The 14,805-nt window shown below is 37.8% G+C and overlaps 2 protein-coding genes across 3 annotated transcripts; both read right to left on the bottom strand.

The window, feature by feature from the left end:
• Window positions 1–235: 235 nt before the first annotated feature.
• LOC106174055 (uncharacterized) lies at window positions 236–11,824 on the bottom strand. 2 transcript variants are annotated; one of them, XM_087015932.1, is made up of 5 exons: window positions 11,600–11,824; window positions 9,956–10,046; window positions 9,661–9,704; window positions 5,288–9,232; window positions 236–504 (listed from the first exon to the last, which is right to left on the bottom strand). In XM_087015932.1, the coding sequence occupies exons 4-5, from the start codon at window positions 9,099–9,101 to the stop codon at window positions 236–238; spliced, it is 4,083 nt and encodes a 1,360-aa protein (XP_086872058.1). In that variant the 5' UTR covers window positions 9,102–9,232; window positions 9,661–9,704; window positions 9,956–10,046; window positions 11,600–11,824. The 2 variants fall into 2 exon arrangements, with proteins under 2 accessions (XP_086872058.1, XP_086872059.1); XM_087015933.1 differs by lacking the exon at window positions 9,661–9,704.
• On the bottom strand, window positions 523–5,280 carry LOC112042442 (zinc finger protein 862-like). Its single transcript, XM_087015940.1, has 8 exons — window positions 3,692–5,280; window positions 2,974–3,395; window positions 2,637–2,755; window positions 2,327–2,547; window positions 1,811–1,922; window positions 1,446–1,719; window positions 1,039–1,242; window positions 523–852 (listed from the first exon to the last, which is right to left on the bottom strand). The coding sequence occupies exons 1-8, from the start codon at window positions 3,918–3,920 to the stop codon at window positions 730–732; spliced, it is 1,704 nt and encodes a 567-aa protein (XP_086872066.1). The 5' UTR covers window positions 3,921–5,280; the 3' UTR covers window positions 523–729.
• Window positions 11,825–14,805: the final 2,981 nt, after the last annotated feature.

Below are 14,805 nucleotides of genomic sequence, written 5' to 3'. Positions count from 1 at the left end.
TGGTGAGTCAATACAGTCAGTTTTGCTGACCTTTTGCTATATTTAAGGAGGACAGCAAGCTCACTTTTGTCGGAGACATCTAATAATTCACAGGCAATATTTGAGGGTAAGAAGCAGACTTTGTCCATTTTCCCTGAGGTATTCCATTGATAAATTACATGTAAATGCCTTGTCCCTTTTCATTCTGTGAATTTCCAGGAAAGTTTGATAATCATTGGTCTAGGAAAGTCCCAATTTACTTTATCAATTCAAGAAGATCAGTCTGTCCTTGTTCCTGAAGACATCTACACAGTGTAACATGTGCCCTGACAGGTTTCCTGCTTATAATGTCCAGGAAGACTGCAACTTTCTTTGGACATTTCACCCTGTCAGTTGAGGGTTCAGTTTTCACTGTCTCTGCTTCACGGTCGGTGATAATGCCTTCTTGGAGGAACACATTTAACATGTCCAGGAGACAGGGTTCTGTGATTTTTTCACAAAGCCTTGCTTTTTCTGTATGCAGAACTGAAAATGATTAAACAAATGCAATGTTTTTTTTAAATGATACACATAAGCAGTCTTCACGAATAAAATTTTTAATTAGTGGACATTTGGTCCACCAAGACTGCAATTCCTACTGGACCGAACCAACTTTTACTGGACCAATTCTAATAAATTTGTTTAAAAAGAAAATAATAAATAAGGCTGATGTTTTTGTACCAAATTTATTTTTCAACAGATTATTTTGCTTTATTCCCTGCAGAATACAGAGAGCATTGAAAACACATGGTTGTACGACATTTCCTCCTCCTCATCATCATCATCATCACTGTCACTCTCAGAGTTTTCACAATCAATCCATTCTTTTGTGACCTGCAATAAAAAGAAAGGGCACCTTTCTATTATCTATCTCTGTAGTTTCTTTAAATTCAGTTTACATCAAAGTTTTTGAATATATGTGAAGATTGTCATATTTGTCTGTCAATAATAAAACCTACATTATGTGGTTTTGGGGTACATAAAACAAAGAGTAAATCAATTAGGGATTAACAGACATACCTCAGTTTCACTGACATTGCTCACTGTTGAAGTGGAAGGTACCTCAGTTTCACTGACATTGCTCACTGTTGAAGTAGAAGGTACCTCAGTTTCACTGACATTGCTCACTGTTGAAGTGGAAGGAAAAGGATCTGTAGCTGTAACAGTTGTCTTCACTGTATCTCTCTTATACCCCAACCTTCTGCTCCTTCCAGATGGCGTGACCTGCAAATATTTATCTTTAAATGAATATGCATAATCTCCTATAGGCTCACAATAAATACTTAATAGACATGGAGAGCTGTTGCTTTTCTCAGAAATAATCATGAATGTTGCAAAGACGTGTCATTTGATAACTAAAAATCTATGCATGTCTGATTTTTGATCCAAAAATTAAATGCCTTAATATATTTCAACATGTAATTTACCAGCCAATCCTTGATAGTTTCATCAGGATTAAAATCTTCAATCGCAGGGGATTCCAGGTGAATCAGCAGCAAGTCATTTAAAGTGGATGCATTTAACCGACCCCTTCTTTTTGATTTTGTCAATTTCATGGCACTGAATGTTGCTTCGTTCCTCACTGATGTGGGTGGCAGTGATCTTACAAGATCAAGTGTTGTATATATCGCATCCAAGTCTTGTGATTTAAATCCTTGAAGGGCGTCTTCCCAGGCAACAGAGGCAAGTTGTTGTCCATATCTAAATTAAGGAAATTAATCAATTTCATATTTGACATTTTAATAGCAAATGCAAACACATGCAATTTATTTTCAAAGGAAAGCAAACCTACCTCTTGTAAAGAAGGGCCTTAAGAAGGGACCACTCCTGTAATATGACAGCAAGGTCTGGCAGCAGATCTTGAAAGTGATTGTGTATGACTGTCAGCTCTGCCACTCCATACGCTGATTGAAATAAATAATTAAATTATTGCCAATTTCATTTACTATAAACATCTCATCTTTTTTTAGAATAAATAAATAAATAAATAAATAAATGATAATAACACAGAATAAAAAAAGAAATAATACATAACCTTACTTAATAAACAGTGACTATTAAATTTTGATAATTTTATTTGAAAACATTTCATTAGTATTCACACAGCAATAACATTTTATTACAACAGCAATGTCTTGATTTAATTTAAGTAAAAAACACATAAAGTGACAACCCCCCCCCCCCAGAATATCACAACATAAACAATAAAATTGGCTGCATATAATAATAATTAGTAACAACATAGCACATTTTCAAACATATTACACAGCAAACAGTAAAAACACCATTCCCTGTTTAATTATAATACCTTTGATGCTATCAGATCCTGATGTAGGCCAATTATAAAAACTGCTTATGCATGAGGCATCAATGACAGCAGATCTTCCAGGTGGAAATCTGGCTTCTAAGCATTCTATAAGCTTTGACAAAAGGGTTGTATTACTGGAGCTGGGCTTCTTTCCTTTAAAAGTCACATTTACAGACTTGTATTCACTGGTCTGTAGCACTGCTGCAACCTCACCACTGTCACTGAAAAAGCAATAAACATTGTTATTGTTTATGAAATAGAAAATGTATATTTGCATAACAATTGAAACAACAGTTTTATTTACATGTACCTTGACAAACTGGACTTGAGAGTTTCTAAGGTAGCATCCACTCTGGCACAGGCATCAGCTAAACTCAGTTCACTTTTCTGCAGTACAAGGGACAGTCTTTGTAGAACACCAACAACCTCCTAAAAAGAGGGAGAATGAATGACCCTCACATCAATTTATCCTTGGTTTGTAAATAATAAATGGTGTATACAGATAATTGGTTACATATCTTTTACACATATACAGTGAGGTTTTTCATACTTAGTAAAGAAACTGAATAAATGGTCATGGTCATGTCTCCAATTATAACACACAATATACCACTTAGTGCTACCACTAAAGTATAAAATGTACTTACACTGAGATGCAGAAGATGAACCACAACATGTCCATCTGTCGCCAGCTTAGCCAGGCCTTCACATTTTGCATTGTCATGGGAGGAATTTTGCAGGTGATAGACAAACACAGTATAGCCTCTAAGAAAAACATGCAATGCTCTGTGTATGTGTGGCAACCAGCGAGTACCCCCTACTCGTGTTGGCAGCAGGACTTTCTGTTCAAGAGCATCAAATGCTCTATATAAAGATTTCTTTGACTTCGGGCTTTTTCTGTACAGGTAATATAGACCCAAAAGGAGGGTTATACACTTATCATACAGCTTGGGGCTTGCCTCTTTTACACAGTCCTTAAAGGCCAATTCCAACCTGTGAGCTAAGCAGTGGTTTGTGATAATGCATGGGTAGTCCTCTTTCAGAAGAGCAACTAGACCAGACGTTTTTCCTGGAAATTAAACAGGAGAGTGTACTTTTTCTATATCATTTAACATCCATGTTTTAGTGGAGAATAACAAGTGCAGCTGTACATTTACACCTACATTAACATTACCAGTCTATTATCATTACTGCAGTGTGACATATTTAAAGAATTAGCTTGAGCTGTAATATTTCCTTACTTTACCACTAGCTAAGCAATATTCACATTCTGATGGATTTTATATAACATTATGCATCAATTTTGAGGTACATAACTTTTTGAGTAAGCTTTATCATATGTAGCTGCTATCACCATACATTTACCTTGCATGTTGGATGCTCCATCAGCTGTGAAGCCAACCAGTTTTTGTCGTACCACATGTTCCACATTCAAACCTCTTAAGACTTCGTGTAACATATTGTAAATGTCTTTACTGGTAGATGATTGGGCTGGGCCAATAAACAGAAACATGTCATCAATATTTCCATCGTTGCACGACCTCACATAAATGTTTTCAAGATCGTCTCCAGAAAAATCAGTGGCCCCATCCATAGTTAAGCTCAAAAATTTGCATGATTCAATCTTCTGAATTACCCTTCTCCTTTCCACATTTGCGATAGCAGACACAAATTGTGCAGCGGACTTGTCAGTGGTGTGAGAAGTGCCAACATCAAGGCCTTTGGCCGTGTCCAGTTTACAAAATGTCTTAAACAAATTGAAACTCAGATGGTGCTTGGCTATGGCGTGTGCCGATCGGAACTTGGATACCAGCCTGGTATATTCAGCCCTCTTCAGTTTCCCCAAGCAGTCTGCCGCTACACTCTGGGAAATAGCGTAGATTTTGCTGCGATAAGTTCAGAATTCCGCTGGTGTTGTTTACATGCTGCATGTAGCCTAACAACATCTATCTTAAAATTTGACGTTCCCGCGATAAAGGGGGAGTCCCCATCAGAATCATTTCTCAGACTTCGGCAGATTTTACAATGCATGCTGTTAGCCTCGGTGTCATACACAAGCCAGGAAAAACTGTGCTGCCACGAACTTTGAAACTTCCTTATCCTTTTTCGTTCGTACTCTTGACTTTGTAGATCTAACACTTTTCTTTTAACTCCGGGCTTCACGCCCGCAAAATGCTTAAGAAACGCCATTTCGTAAAACCTCGTGGTTCACACTTTCAAGACCGTGATTGGATGACCCAATATAATTGACCAATCAGAATTCTCAAAGCTCACATTGCGCACAACCATTGTGTTTGGGCTCATCTGCCACACTCATTTTATTTTGGTTATGGCTCGCGTTATCACAACCTTTTAGACTATATATTCGCGAAGATAACACAATTTTTATTTGATTTTATGTGCTCTAAATTTTGCTCAACGCAACCCATGCATCTCTCAATATTTTAGCTGGACCGTTGGTCCACATAAATTTCAATATTTACTGGACCGACGGAAAATTTAGTGGACTCGGTCCACGGTCCACCGCTTAACGTCGAAGACTGCATAAGAAAGATAAAAATTACCTGTTATTATGTAAAAATATTGATTTTAGAGGACAATTAGGAGAATATAAAGACTTTGACACATAGGCAGAGCTAACTGTAAATAAAAATACTAAAGATTTTACAGAAAAAATCCCTACTGCTGTAAGAAAATTTTTTTGCATTTTGAGTTAGTACATGGAGATGGTATAAACTATGATATGGGAGGTCAATCATTGGGGGATGTTATTATAGCTAAAATACTGCACTTAATGAAAAAAAAAGTAAAAAAAAAATTCTTGTAAGTAAATTTTTTAGATGTCACATTCAGGTGAGGGCCGATTGACAACATTTTTGAAAATAGAGACATAAAAAAGAGACACTAGTGAATCTTTAGGGTAATACTATAACAGTACAGAGAGATATGTATTGTGCTTACCTTCCTGCCAGCTCATGGCCAGGTGTGGTGGGTAGACCAGGTCTACAGGAATGGAGACACCAGTGTTGACACATGGCACCTGTCTTGGTTTGGAAGCTGTTCTAATGGTTTGGTCAAGTATCTCTCCAGGGAAGAGTGTTGGTGTTTTCTGACAGTATCTTTTTCTCTTGGTTGGTATTTCTGCATTTTGGGCAGTAGTTGAGGGGGGTTGGTGCTCACTGTCCTCACTCACACAGTGGGGACACACCAGGTACTTGTCATATGACAGCCCAGGCCAGTCCCCTTTAATGATGTCCATAAGGTCACGGTGACCTCGCATGAGAACACGCCACATGTCTGAGAGATGTGATCCACGGACAGCAATACTGATAACCCAGTCTGGAACTTGGCTGACTGGATCAAGATTTGACTGGTTTTGCCACCGTGTCAGCTGCATTTTGCATCCTTCAAGTTCTGCATACACTCCATCCTTCCAGTCCATTCGCATGGTCTTCATGAGTCCAAGGTGCTTGTGCTGACGAACAGAAAATTTCTCATAAAAGCCATCTGGACATTTGTATGGAAAGAAAACCTGCAGGGTAAGTTGTGTGGTGTCTGGGGGAACCTTGCTGGGCCATTTGGTGTCTAGCTCAGGTTGTCTTTCTTCAGTGAGGAGCCATGGAAAGTGGAATGAGATGTTTGATGGAAGGGATTCATCTTCCTGGACTTGATAGCACAGCTCCAGTTTCAGCATCATTTCTGTCATGACATCAACTTCAGTGCTTGACAATTTGAAAGGCTCACATAGGCAGCTCATAGCTTGTTTAGAAACGATTCCTCTGCTAAAGATGTCTTCTTTTATTTTGGGTGCTTTCCTTCTTGTAATCTTCATGGACTTTTGGAGCTTTTGTGATACTTCACCTTGATCATGTGTAAGGACTGCCTTGAGAACATTCACAATAACCTCTTGCTTGTGGAAAACAACTTTCATCAGTGAAGGGCTTTTATCAAACCATATTATGTCTCCACGGTGAGCTAGGAAACTTAAGATGTCACAAATTGTTTTCTCTTTTTCTTCCTGTGTGTGCTTCTCTTTCCATGATGTAGGTGCATTTTGCAGAATGAGGTCTTCAATCACCTCCCAGCCAAGTGTGTTCTCAGGGCCTTCAATTTTCTTGGTGCAGATATTCTTGGCTGCTTCCACCCACATTCCTGGCAAAACTTCAGCGCTTGTCCTAGCAAAAGAAACCAGGTAGTCTCTCAGGTCTTGAACTCCTTTAAGGGTTTTTGAACTCACTGTAAAAATATGCTCATAGATGGGTTTCATCTGCCCAAACAAGGTCTGCAAATGAGCTGCTTTGCTTTGGTAGGCCTGGCGGAGAGATGCTTGGGCTTCAGGTATTTCTTTTATTTTGTTCTCACATGTCTCCTTTTGTGCTTGATACCACTTTTTTTTTTCACTTGCATGGTCTTCAAGCTGCCTGGTTATTGCAGAGCATTTTGTTTCTGCATGTGGGTTTTTAACCTCATCAAGGTGAGTTCCAAGTAGAGCTATTTGTATCCCTGGCATCTGTGCTTGCACCATGTCAATCCAGTCTCCAATGTGCAGCTGATAATGACCCTCCTTTTCTGGATCATATTTAGACAGATTGAAAGTGATAAAAACCAAGCCCCTAGTGGAGATAAAAATGGGATGACCTATTTTATAGACATCATGTCCACCAAAGTCATTGATATTGAAGGCAATGTCTTCATCAGCCTCCCATGTTCCCTGCTCCACCACTCTTGTCCTGTCTGCCTTCTTTGTGAGGGTTGACTGTCCAAGTTGCAATGTACGTGAAATGCTAGTTTTTCCTGCTTCTGTTTCACCAAGAAAGTTGACCTGTATTCTACTTGACTGGATTGCCTTGGTGTCAGTTAATGCCTCAAAATACCTTTTGATGGCATCTAGTCCCCTGTTGGCAATATGTTTAGGTGGTTGTACCAGAGGATTACCTTTCACATCTAGGTCTGTTAGACTTTCCATACTCCTCATCTGAGGTGGCAGGTGGGTGATGTTATTGTTATCCAAACTAAGAATCTTAAGTTTAGTTAACCTGGTGATTTCCACTGGTATGTAAGACAGCTGGGTGTTACCCAGGTGCAGCACCTCTAGGTTAGTCAAGGCACACAGTGCTATGGGGAATGTAGTGAAGGCATTTTTATAAAGCCAGAATATCGTAAGACCCTTCACCCTGGCGATATCCACTGGTATGTCAGATAGCTGGTTGTATGACAGGTACAGCACCTCTAGGTTGGTCAAGCCACACAGTGCTATGGGGAATGTAGTGAAGGCATTGTGATTGAGGCAGAATAATCTAAGCCCCTTCATCCTGGTGATATCCACTGGTATGTCAGATAGCTTGTTGTTACCCAGGTATAGACTTTCTAGGTTAGTCAAGCCACACAGTGCTATGGGGAATATAGTGAAGGCATTGTCATTGAGGTAAAATATTCTAAGCCCCTCCATCCTGGTGATATCCACTGGTATGTCAGATAGCTGATTGTTACCCAGGTTCAGCTTCTCTAGGTTAGTCAAGCCACACAGTGCTATGGGGATTGTAGTGAAGGCATTGCTGTATAGCCAGAACATTCTAAGCCCCTCCATCCTGGTGATATCCACTGGTATGTCAGATAGCTTGTTGTTATCCAGGTACAGCACCTCTAGGTTAGTCAAGCCACACAGTGCTATGGGGAATATAGTGAATGCATTGAAACTGATATAGAATTTTCTAAGCCCCTTCATCCTGGTGATATCCACTGGTATGTCAGATAGCTTGTTGTTATTATCCAGGTTCAGCCACTCTAGGTTAGTCAAGCCACACAGTGCTATGGGGAATGTAGTGAAGGCATTGCTGTATAGCCAGAACATTCTAAGCCCCTCCATCCTGGTGATATCCACTGGTATGTCAGATAGCTGGTTGTTACCCAGGTTCAGCTTCTCTAGGTTAGTCAAGCCACACAGTGCTATGGGGAATGTAGTGAAGGCATTGCTGTATAGCCAGAACATTCTAAGCCCCTCCATCCTGGTGATATCCACTGGTATGTCAGATAGCTGGTTGTTACCCAGGTTCAGCTTCTCTAGGTTAGTCAAGCCACACAGTGCTATGGGGAATGTAGTGAAGGCATTGCTGTATAGCCAGAACATTCTAAGCCCCTCCATCCTGGTGATATCCACTGGTATGTCAGATAACTGGTTGTTATTCAGGTTCAGCTTCTCTAGGTTAGTCAAGCCACACAGTGCTATGGGGAATGTAGTGAAGGCATTTTCATTGAGGTAAAATATTCTAAGCCCCTCCATCCTGGTGATATCCACTGGTATGTCAGATAGCTTGTTGTTATCCAAGCTCAGCTCCTCTAGGTTAGTCACGTCACACAGTGCTATGGGGAATGTAGTGAATGCATTGAAACTGATATAGAATTTTCTAAGCCCCTTCATCTTGGTGATATCCACTGGTATGTCAGATAGCTTGTTGTTATCCAAGCTCAGCACCTCTAGGTTAGTCAAGTCACACAGTGCTATGGGGAATGTAGTGAAGGTATTGTGGGATAGGTCCAACACTGTGAGGTGTGGCAGGTTGGATATGGACTGTGGTAAAGAAGATAACCTGCTGAATGCTGCATATATTTTCTTAACATTTCTACACCTGTCAATGGACTCTGGTAGGTTGTCTATATAAGCTTTACCTATATGAAGCTCAGTCCACTCCAGCACAGTGTCTGGTGTCTTGGACTGTGGAGACAACTGCAGCCTACGTAAGAGATCAAGTCTCTCTTTGTGTTCCCTGTAAGCCATGTTTCAGGAATGGAGCAGTAGGAAGAAATGTCACTGCTGTATGTTATATATGGTCACATGGAGAATGTGCTAATGTTTTTTGACTTCCTCCATTACTGTGTATACATGTCCTCTGTTGTTCTTTTCTTTGTCTGAAAATGAAAAGAAATAAATTGCTAGAAAAATATTTATTGTTAGAAATGGGTTATGTGTAAATGGGTATTTAATTGTTACCAAAATAAAACAATATATTGTCACTACTTCCCTCTGATAAAAGATACTTTATCTGAAAGTAACTAAGTCATAAGTTTACTCTTTTGTTGTCTTTGTCTGAAAGAAGTAAATATGAATTGATACATAACATGTGACATGCACTTTTTTATTTGAATTAATCAGCTATGCACAACATAATTGTATATGGTATTTTGTGACAAAAAAAAAAAAAGAAAAAAATCCACCAATAAATTATTTCCATGTGGTTTCACTTGACATTGACTTTACATGTACTCCAGTACATCAGGTATTTCAAGCATTTTAACTTGATATACAATTTTTGTTCAGTAGGGAGTAACTCTATTACCTTATGTGGATTTAATGTGCATTCGAACAAATCACACGAGTTATCTGAAAAAAATAATAGGAATAGACTGATGAAAAGATAGATGGATGGCGTTCATAAATAACTTTCTTTTAAAATTTCTCAATTTAATATTATAAATTATAATAAATTAATTTGCTTTGCAAAAGTTTGTCATTTGATCAGAATTTGGGGTGGTTAAAAATGAAATTGTACTGGGAGCTAATTATGTAATAAAATGCACATAAGTTTACATAAAATGAAATTTAGGCAATATTTCAGTTCATACATGACATACCTTCAGTCTGTTAGTTTTGGATATCTATTAAGATATGTGAAGCTAGACACCAGCTATTACCAACATTTCTGCTGCTGGAGGTCTTGGGTACCTGAAATATGAAACAATATATACCTTAAGACAAACATGGCTATATCAAACTTAAGCTTGGTACTTTACATTTAGTACAGTTTTGGCTATTTTGTTGAAATTTTCAAATTGTATTCGCCTGGTAGCCTAATAATAAATAATAATAAAGATTTGATAACAAAATGATTTCTTGACATTTTTTTCTAATAACTCTTTCTGTCCCAGTGTTAAGACATTATGTATCAGAAACAAAATCAGCCAATCTAATAATAATAAAAAAATATTCCATAAGAATTAAAGAAGGAACATTTGTAAGTTCTAAAAATATTTTAGATAAAACTTTGATAATATTAAAAGGCAAGAACTACTTCTTTCATACATTTTACATGGGTTGTATTAACTAGGTAAAATCAGGAATCCCTTTTCAATTGATGATTTCCCACAGGATCTTGACTTCCTATACAGGCCCATATATAGCCAGGGGGGTTCGGGGGGTTCGAAAGAACCACCCTTTTTGCTGGGAAAAGGTCCACTCTAGGTAAAATTTGATCTATTTACTTGAGGATTTTATGGTAAAAGGTCCACTTTTTCAGAAAATGAACCCCCCCCCCCCCCCCCCCCTCTGAAATTGCTGGCTACAGGCCTGCTATACATGTATTTGTAAATGGAAATTTTATAGGAGCCCACAGGAAATGTTTTCTATAGGAGAGGTTCAACTCTTTAGGTGTTGAAAAGACACTAAACAGAAAAAAGGTCATCCTACTGAGTAGATCTACTGTGCCAATTTTTGCAATGACCACCCAAATATAAAAGACAACCAATTAAACAAAAAAAAAAGATTTGTCAGTTATAAGAATGTTATTTTACGTGTAAACCTATCCATGCCTGAATACTTTTTTAATTATCTACCTAAACATAAATAAAAATGTTTTTATCAGATCAGTAAGTCAATAACAAAGTATTGCCTCAGATGAAATATATATCATACAGACTAATGAATTTTTTAATTGAGATTTTTTTATGCTTCTTTGGGAAAAAATACAACTCTTAGAAACTTAACAAAAACGTTCTTATATAAATTCATATCTACACCTGGAAGTTACAGCATTGAGATTTTTTTAATAAATTGGAGCCCCACCCCCCTACACACACACACACACACACACACACACGCACACACACACACACGTGCAGGTATACCACCATATGGGGCATCTACTTACACTTGAAGAAGCTACATTTATCATAATGATTAACTCCTAACACTTGGAAAAGCTACACTTATCAAAATGATAAGCTGAAAATAACTCCGCCGTGTGGGTGCTTATTGCTATGCTTGTTTACATAACAATTACGTCACCTTAAAATGGCGGCAACCAGGAAGTTAAATTCTCAAATCTCTTCGCTAAATAATTATCATGAGTCCATTTCCACTTTCCCAGAACCCGCGACGCGGTACCTGCTTGTTTCAGAAGCTTGTACTAAGATATAGAAGTGTTGTGAGAGTTAAAAAAAAAACATTATAAAATAAAAAGTTACTTTCAGTTTCAACTTTCACTAGACTGTAGTACTCACTGTTACGTTTGTCAGTGGCAGCTACCTTCTCTTTCAGTTCTACGACGTACAGGTACTTTCTGTGTGAACTCGGTAATGTTACTAAGGTAAATAACAGTCAGTAACGGCTCTCTAGATAACTGTAGATATTTTTTCCCGCTTTTCTCTGTCGAATTGCTGCTCATGTATCGCAGTTCTGCAGCCAACATCAATGTTTATCGTCTCTACACAGAGTGTATTAGTACGCGCTCACTTCATTTCAGGTGGCACCAGAAAACGTGGTAAGTTTTCAAAAATTACAGTTCCTCTAATTATTCCTTGGGGATGGTGTGTTTTGTGATGTGCTTATCTTTCTTGTATCATATTCAATAGATCAACAACACTTAAAGGGACAGGTGCTACAAAAGTGTGCAGAACTATTTTTTCACGATGGTGTTAAAAAATTGTATCGCGGATGTGGCGTTCCAAGGTGCCTATCAACAAGATACTGTGAACAAGTTTTTTTTAAAAAAATAAATTGTCTGCATTGGTTCCATGTACATGTTTTTAAGACTTACTGATAAAACTGACCTTGACTAAATATTTTTAGTTATCGTTTTTAATTGATAAATTAAAAACAACCACTCCATGTTTTTTTCAGCAGGGGGGGTAATATATGACGTCACGAGCAGCAACCTGACCGTCAAACACAGCCCAGCAGACAGGTGTGAAGAACTAACCTGGGACTCTGTATACAATGTACATGTATATGGGAATAAATTACTGGGAACTCAGCCAGTATTTATTGACTCTATGGGACCCCTTTAGGGATTTAGAAAGAGGGTGTTAGGGGGGTCCGGACCCCTCCCTCCCCTTAGGTTTCTGAAAAAACAACCACACCAATAGTCCCCTCTAGAAATTAGAATTGTGACTAGCTGAATCATACTTCTCAACTATAACAAATAGCCTGTTTGCCCTCCACATAATTTTCCCTCCAAAAAAGCAAAATTTTCCAGAGCCCTTAAGTGGGCCCTTGAACCCTCATCAGAGGCGGTGGGTGATGGTCATCTTCCCATGCAAGGCCTCTCCTTCCTAAAACAAACAAAAAGCCCATACCACCCCTTCAAATAATCCTGCCAAGAGACATGTTTACCTTTTCAACTGATTGCATTCAGCAACAATCCCCAACAAGTTGGATTGAATAACATGGACTGGTAATTTCACTGGGAATGTGCCCTTCAACTATATTTTTACTTTAAGAAAACCTGTACGTACATGGAATTTGCCATGAAAAAAAAAAATTAAGTCAGTTTGTATAGTTTAAATTATTTATTAATTCCTTTATTTTCTTGCTGTACAAATCCTGTGGGGAGAACACTGGTCAAGTGGTATCCGTGACTTTAAATAAATACCAACCAAGTGGACACGTGGACCAGTAACAAAAGTGATGAACAGAAAACTGTAGACATGCTCTTGCTAAGTTGTCACCATTCTGAATACATGTTGATCAAATATGATGTATAAAAATCCCAGTCTACTTATGAATTTGGGTAAATAATGATAAAATGTATATTGCGTCTTATCCATACACATCATGTACATTAACTTACCTAGTCTTATGGAAATAAAAGCATTTAAGACATCTAAACTGTCTTTTGTTTGGGAATTCAAAATAAATAAAAAAATAAATAACCAAACAGGCTTCAAAAATTAGTTTTTTTACAAAATAATTTCAAGGACAGACAAGTTAACATCTTAGCACAGCATAATCCAAACCTTCACACAGCAGATGGAGTGGACTTTTTTTACACACTTTCCTAAAATCTAACCAATACTACTTCACTTGATCCATTTTCTAGAACAAACAAAGCCAGCTCTATATAACCTGTATATATAGTTGTGACCAATTCTTGCAGTTCAAACCCCTCATGGCAAGACTTGATATCGGCATTTGAGCAACTATCAAAGGGTTTTTAGCACCTGAATGGAGCTGCAAGAAAGAGGAACCTGGGTGCTGCATGCCTTGACTTTATGACCAGTAACCAGATCTATCTCACCTTAGGACAGACAATATTGATAGATGATGGTGAATGACCACCGCCAAACAAAATCTAGAGGAAAATCAGCCCTAAAATTAAGCTGACATGCTCTTTAAATAATGTACATTTTAAAACCAAAAAAATTACCTACCAAATATGTTTGCAAAATGTTTCTGCTCCTAAGTGAACTTATCAAATGTTATTATTTGAGACTTTCATTCAACTGGCCAAAATGTATACAAGACATGCTGACATAAATCTAACAATCTTTATATTTGAAGATCAATTTTTAATACATGGTAGATGGCATTAGACTTCCTCATAAATTTATGAATCCTAAACTTGATATAATTTCCTTCTACTTCTATATTTCCCAGTACATACATCTAGTCCACTCCATCTGTGCTATGTATTGTATAACAAAGAATTCATCCACTACAAACAGAGATATTTGTTTCATACTACAACTTGGGAACAACATGATACCACTACCTCTGGTACAGGGACAGTTTGACTGTGCTGTTTACCATGTATCCATGACAACCAGTGTTTTCATAGTATCCATGGCAACATACCCTAATAAATAAAGCCTGGTAATAATACTGATCTATGAGAATGTGCAGATTTTAGCAAATATGTCAGTTAAACACCATAAGTTGCATCAAGAGGCCCCCAAATTAAAAAAAAAAATCACGATACATGATCTATTTCTCAAATTCACTTTTTTATTTGTTCTACAATGGCTGAGGTAGCTCTGATCTTGGTTTGTGAACTGTTTCTAAATTAGGATACAAATATTGGGAACAAGAGATGGCTCAAAAACTCAATCAAATGTAAGTGCAGTTTATGTCAAATATGACTAGGTCTGTTTCGAAAAAAAAATTACTTCCCAATTTACTTCTCCACTTTGCAGGATGTGGTATATTAAGAGATAAGAAGTGAAACACTTCTCACGCCATGAGATTAGATTCTCTGAGGATTAGTGATTCCCATATAACTATTTTCAGTTCGAGACATCCCAGCTATAAATTTGCTTTCTACGAAACAAGAAAAACTGTATCAACTTTAGGAAGTTATGGATTCTTGAATCTTTGAGCAATACTTTGGTTTGACTGGTTTAATATGAGCAATCATGTGCCATACAAACACACGCACACACACAAACACGCTGAAACAACTCCAGGAAGGACTTGACTGCAACAACTAACT

This window comes from Lingula anatina, chromosome 6 (genome assembly GCF_051362555.1).
Source record: "Lingula anatina isolate TDL-2025a chromosome 6, LinAna3.0, whole genome shotgun sequence".
Classification (NCBI taxonomy): Eukaryota; Metazoa; Brachiopoda; class Lingulata; order Lingulida; family Lingulidae; genus Lingula; species Lingula anatina.
Note: the sequence above shows the minus strand (reverse complement) of the source record. Positions and strands in the feature narration are given on the sequence as shown.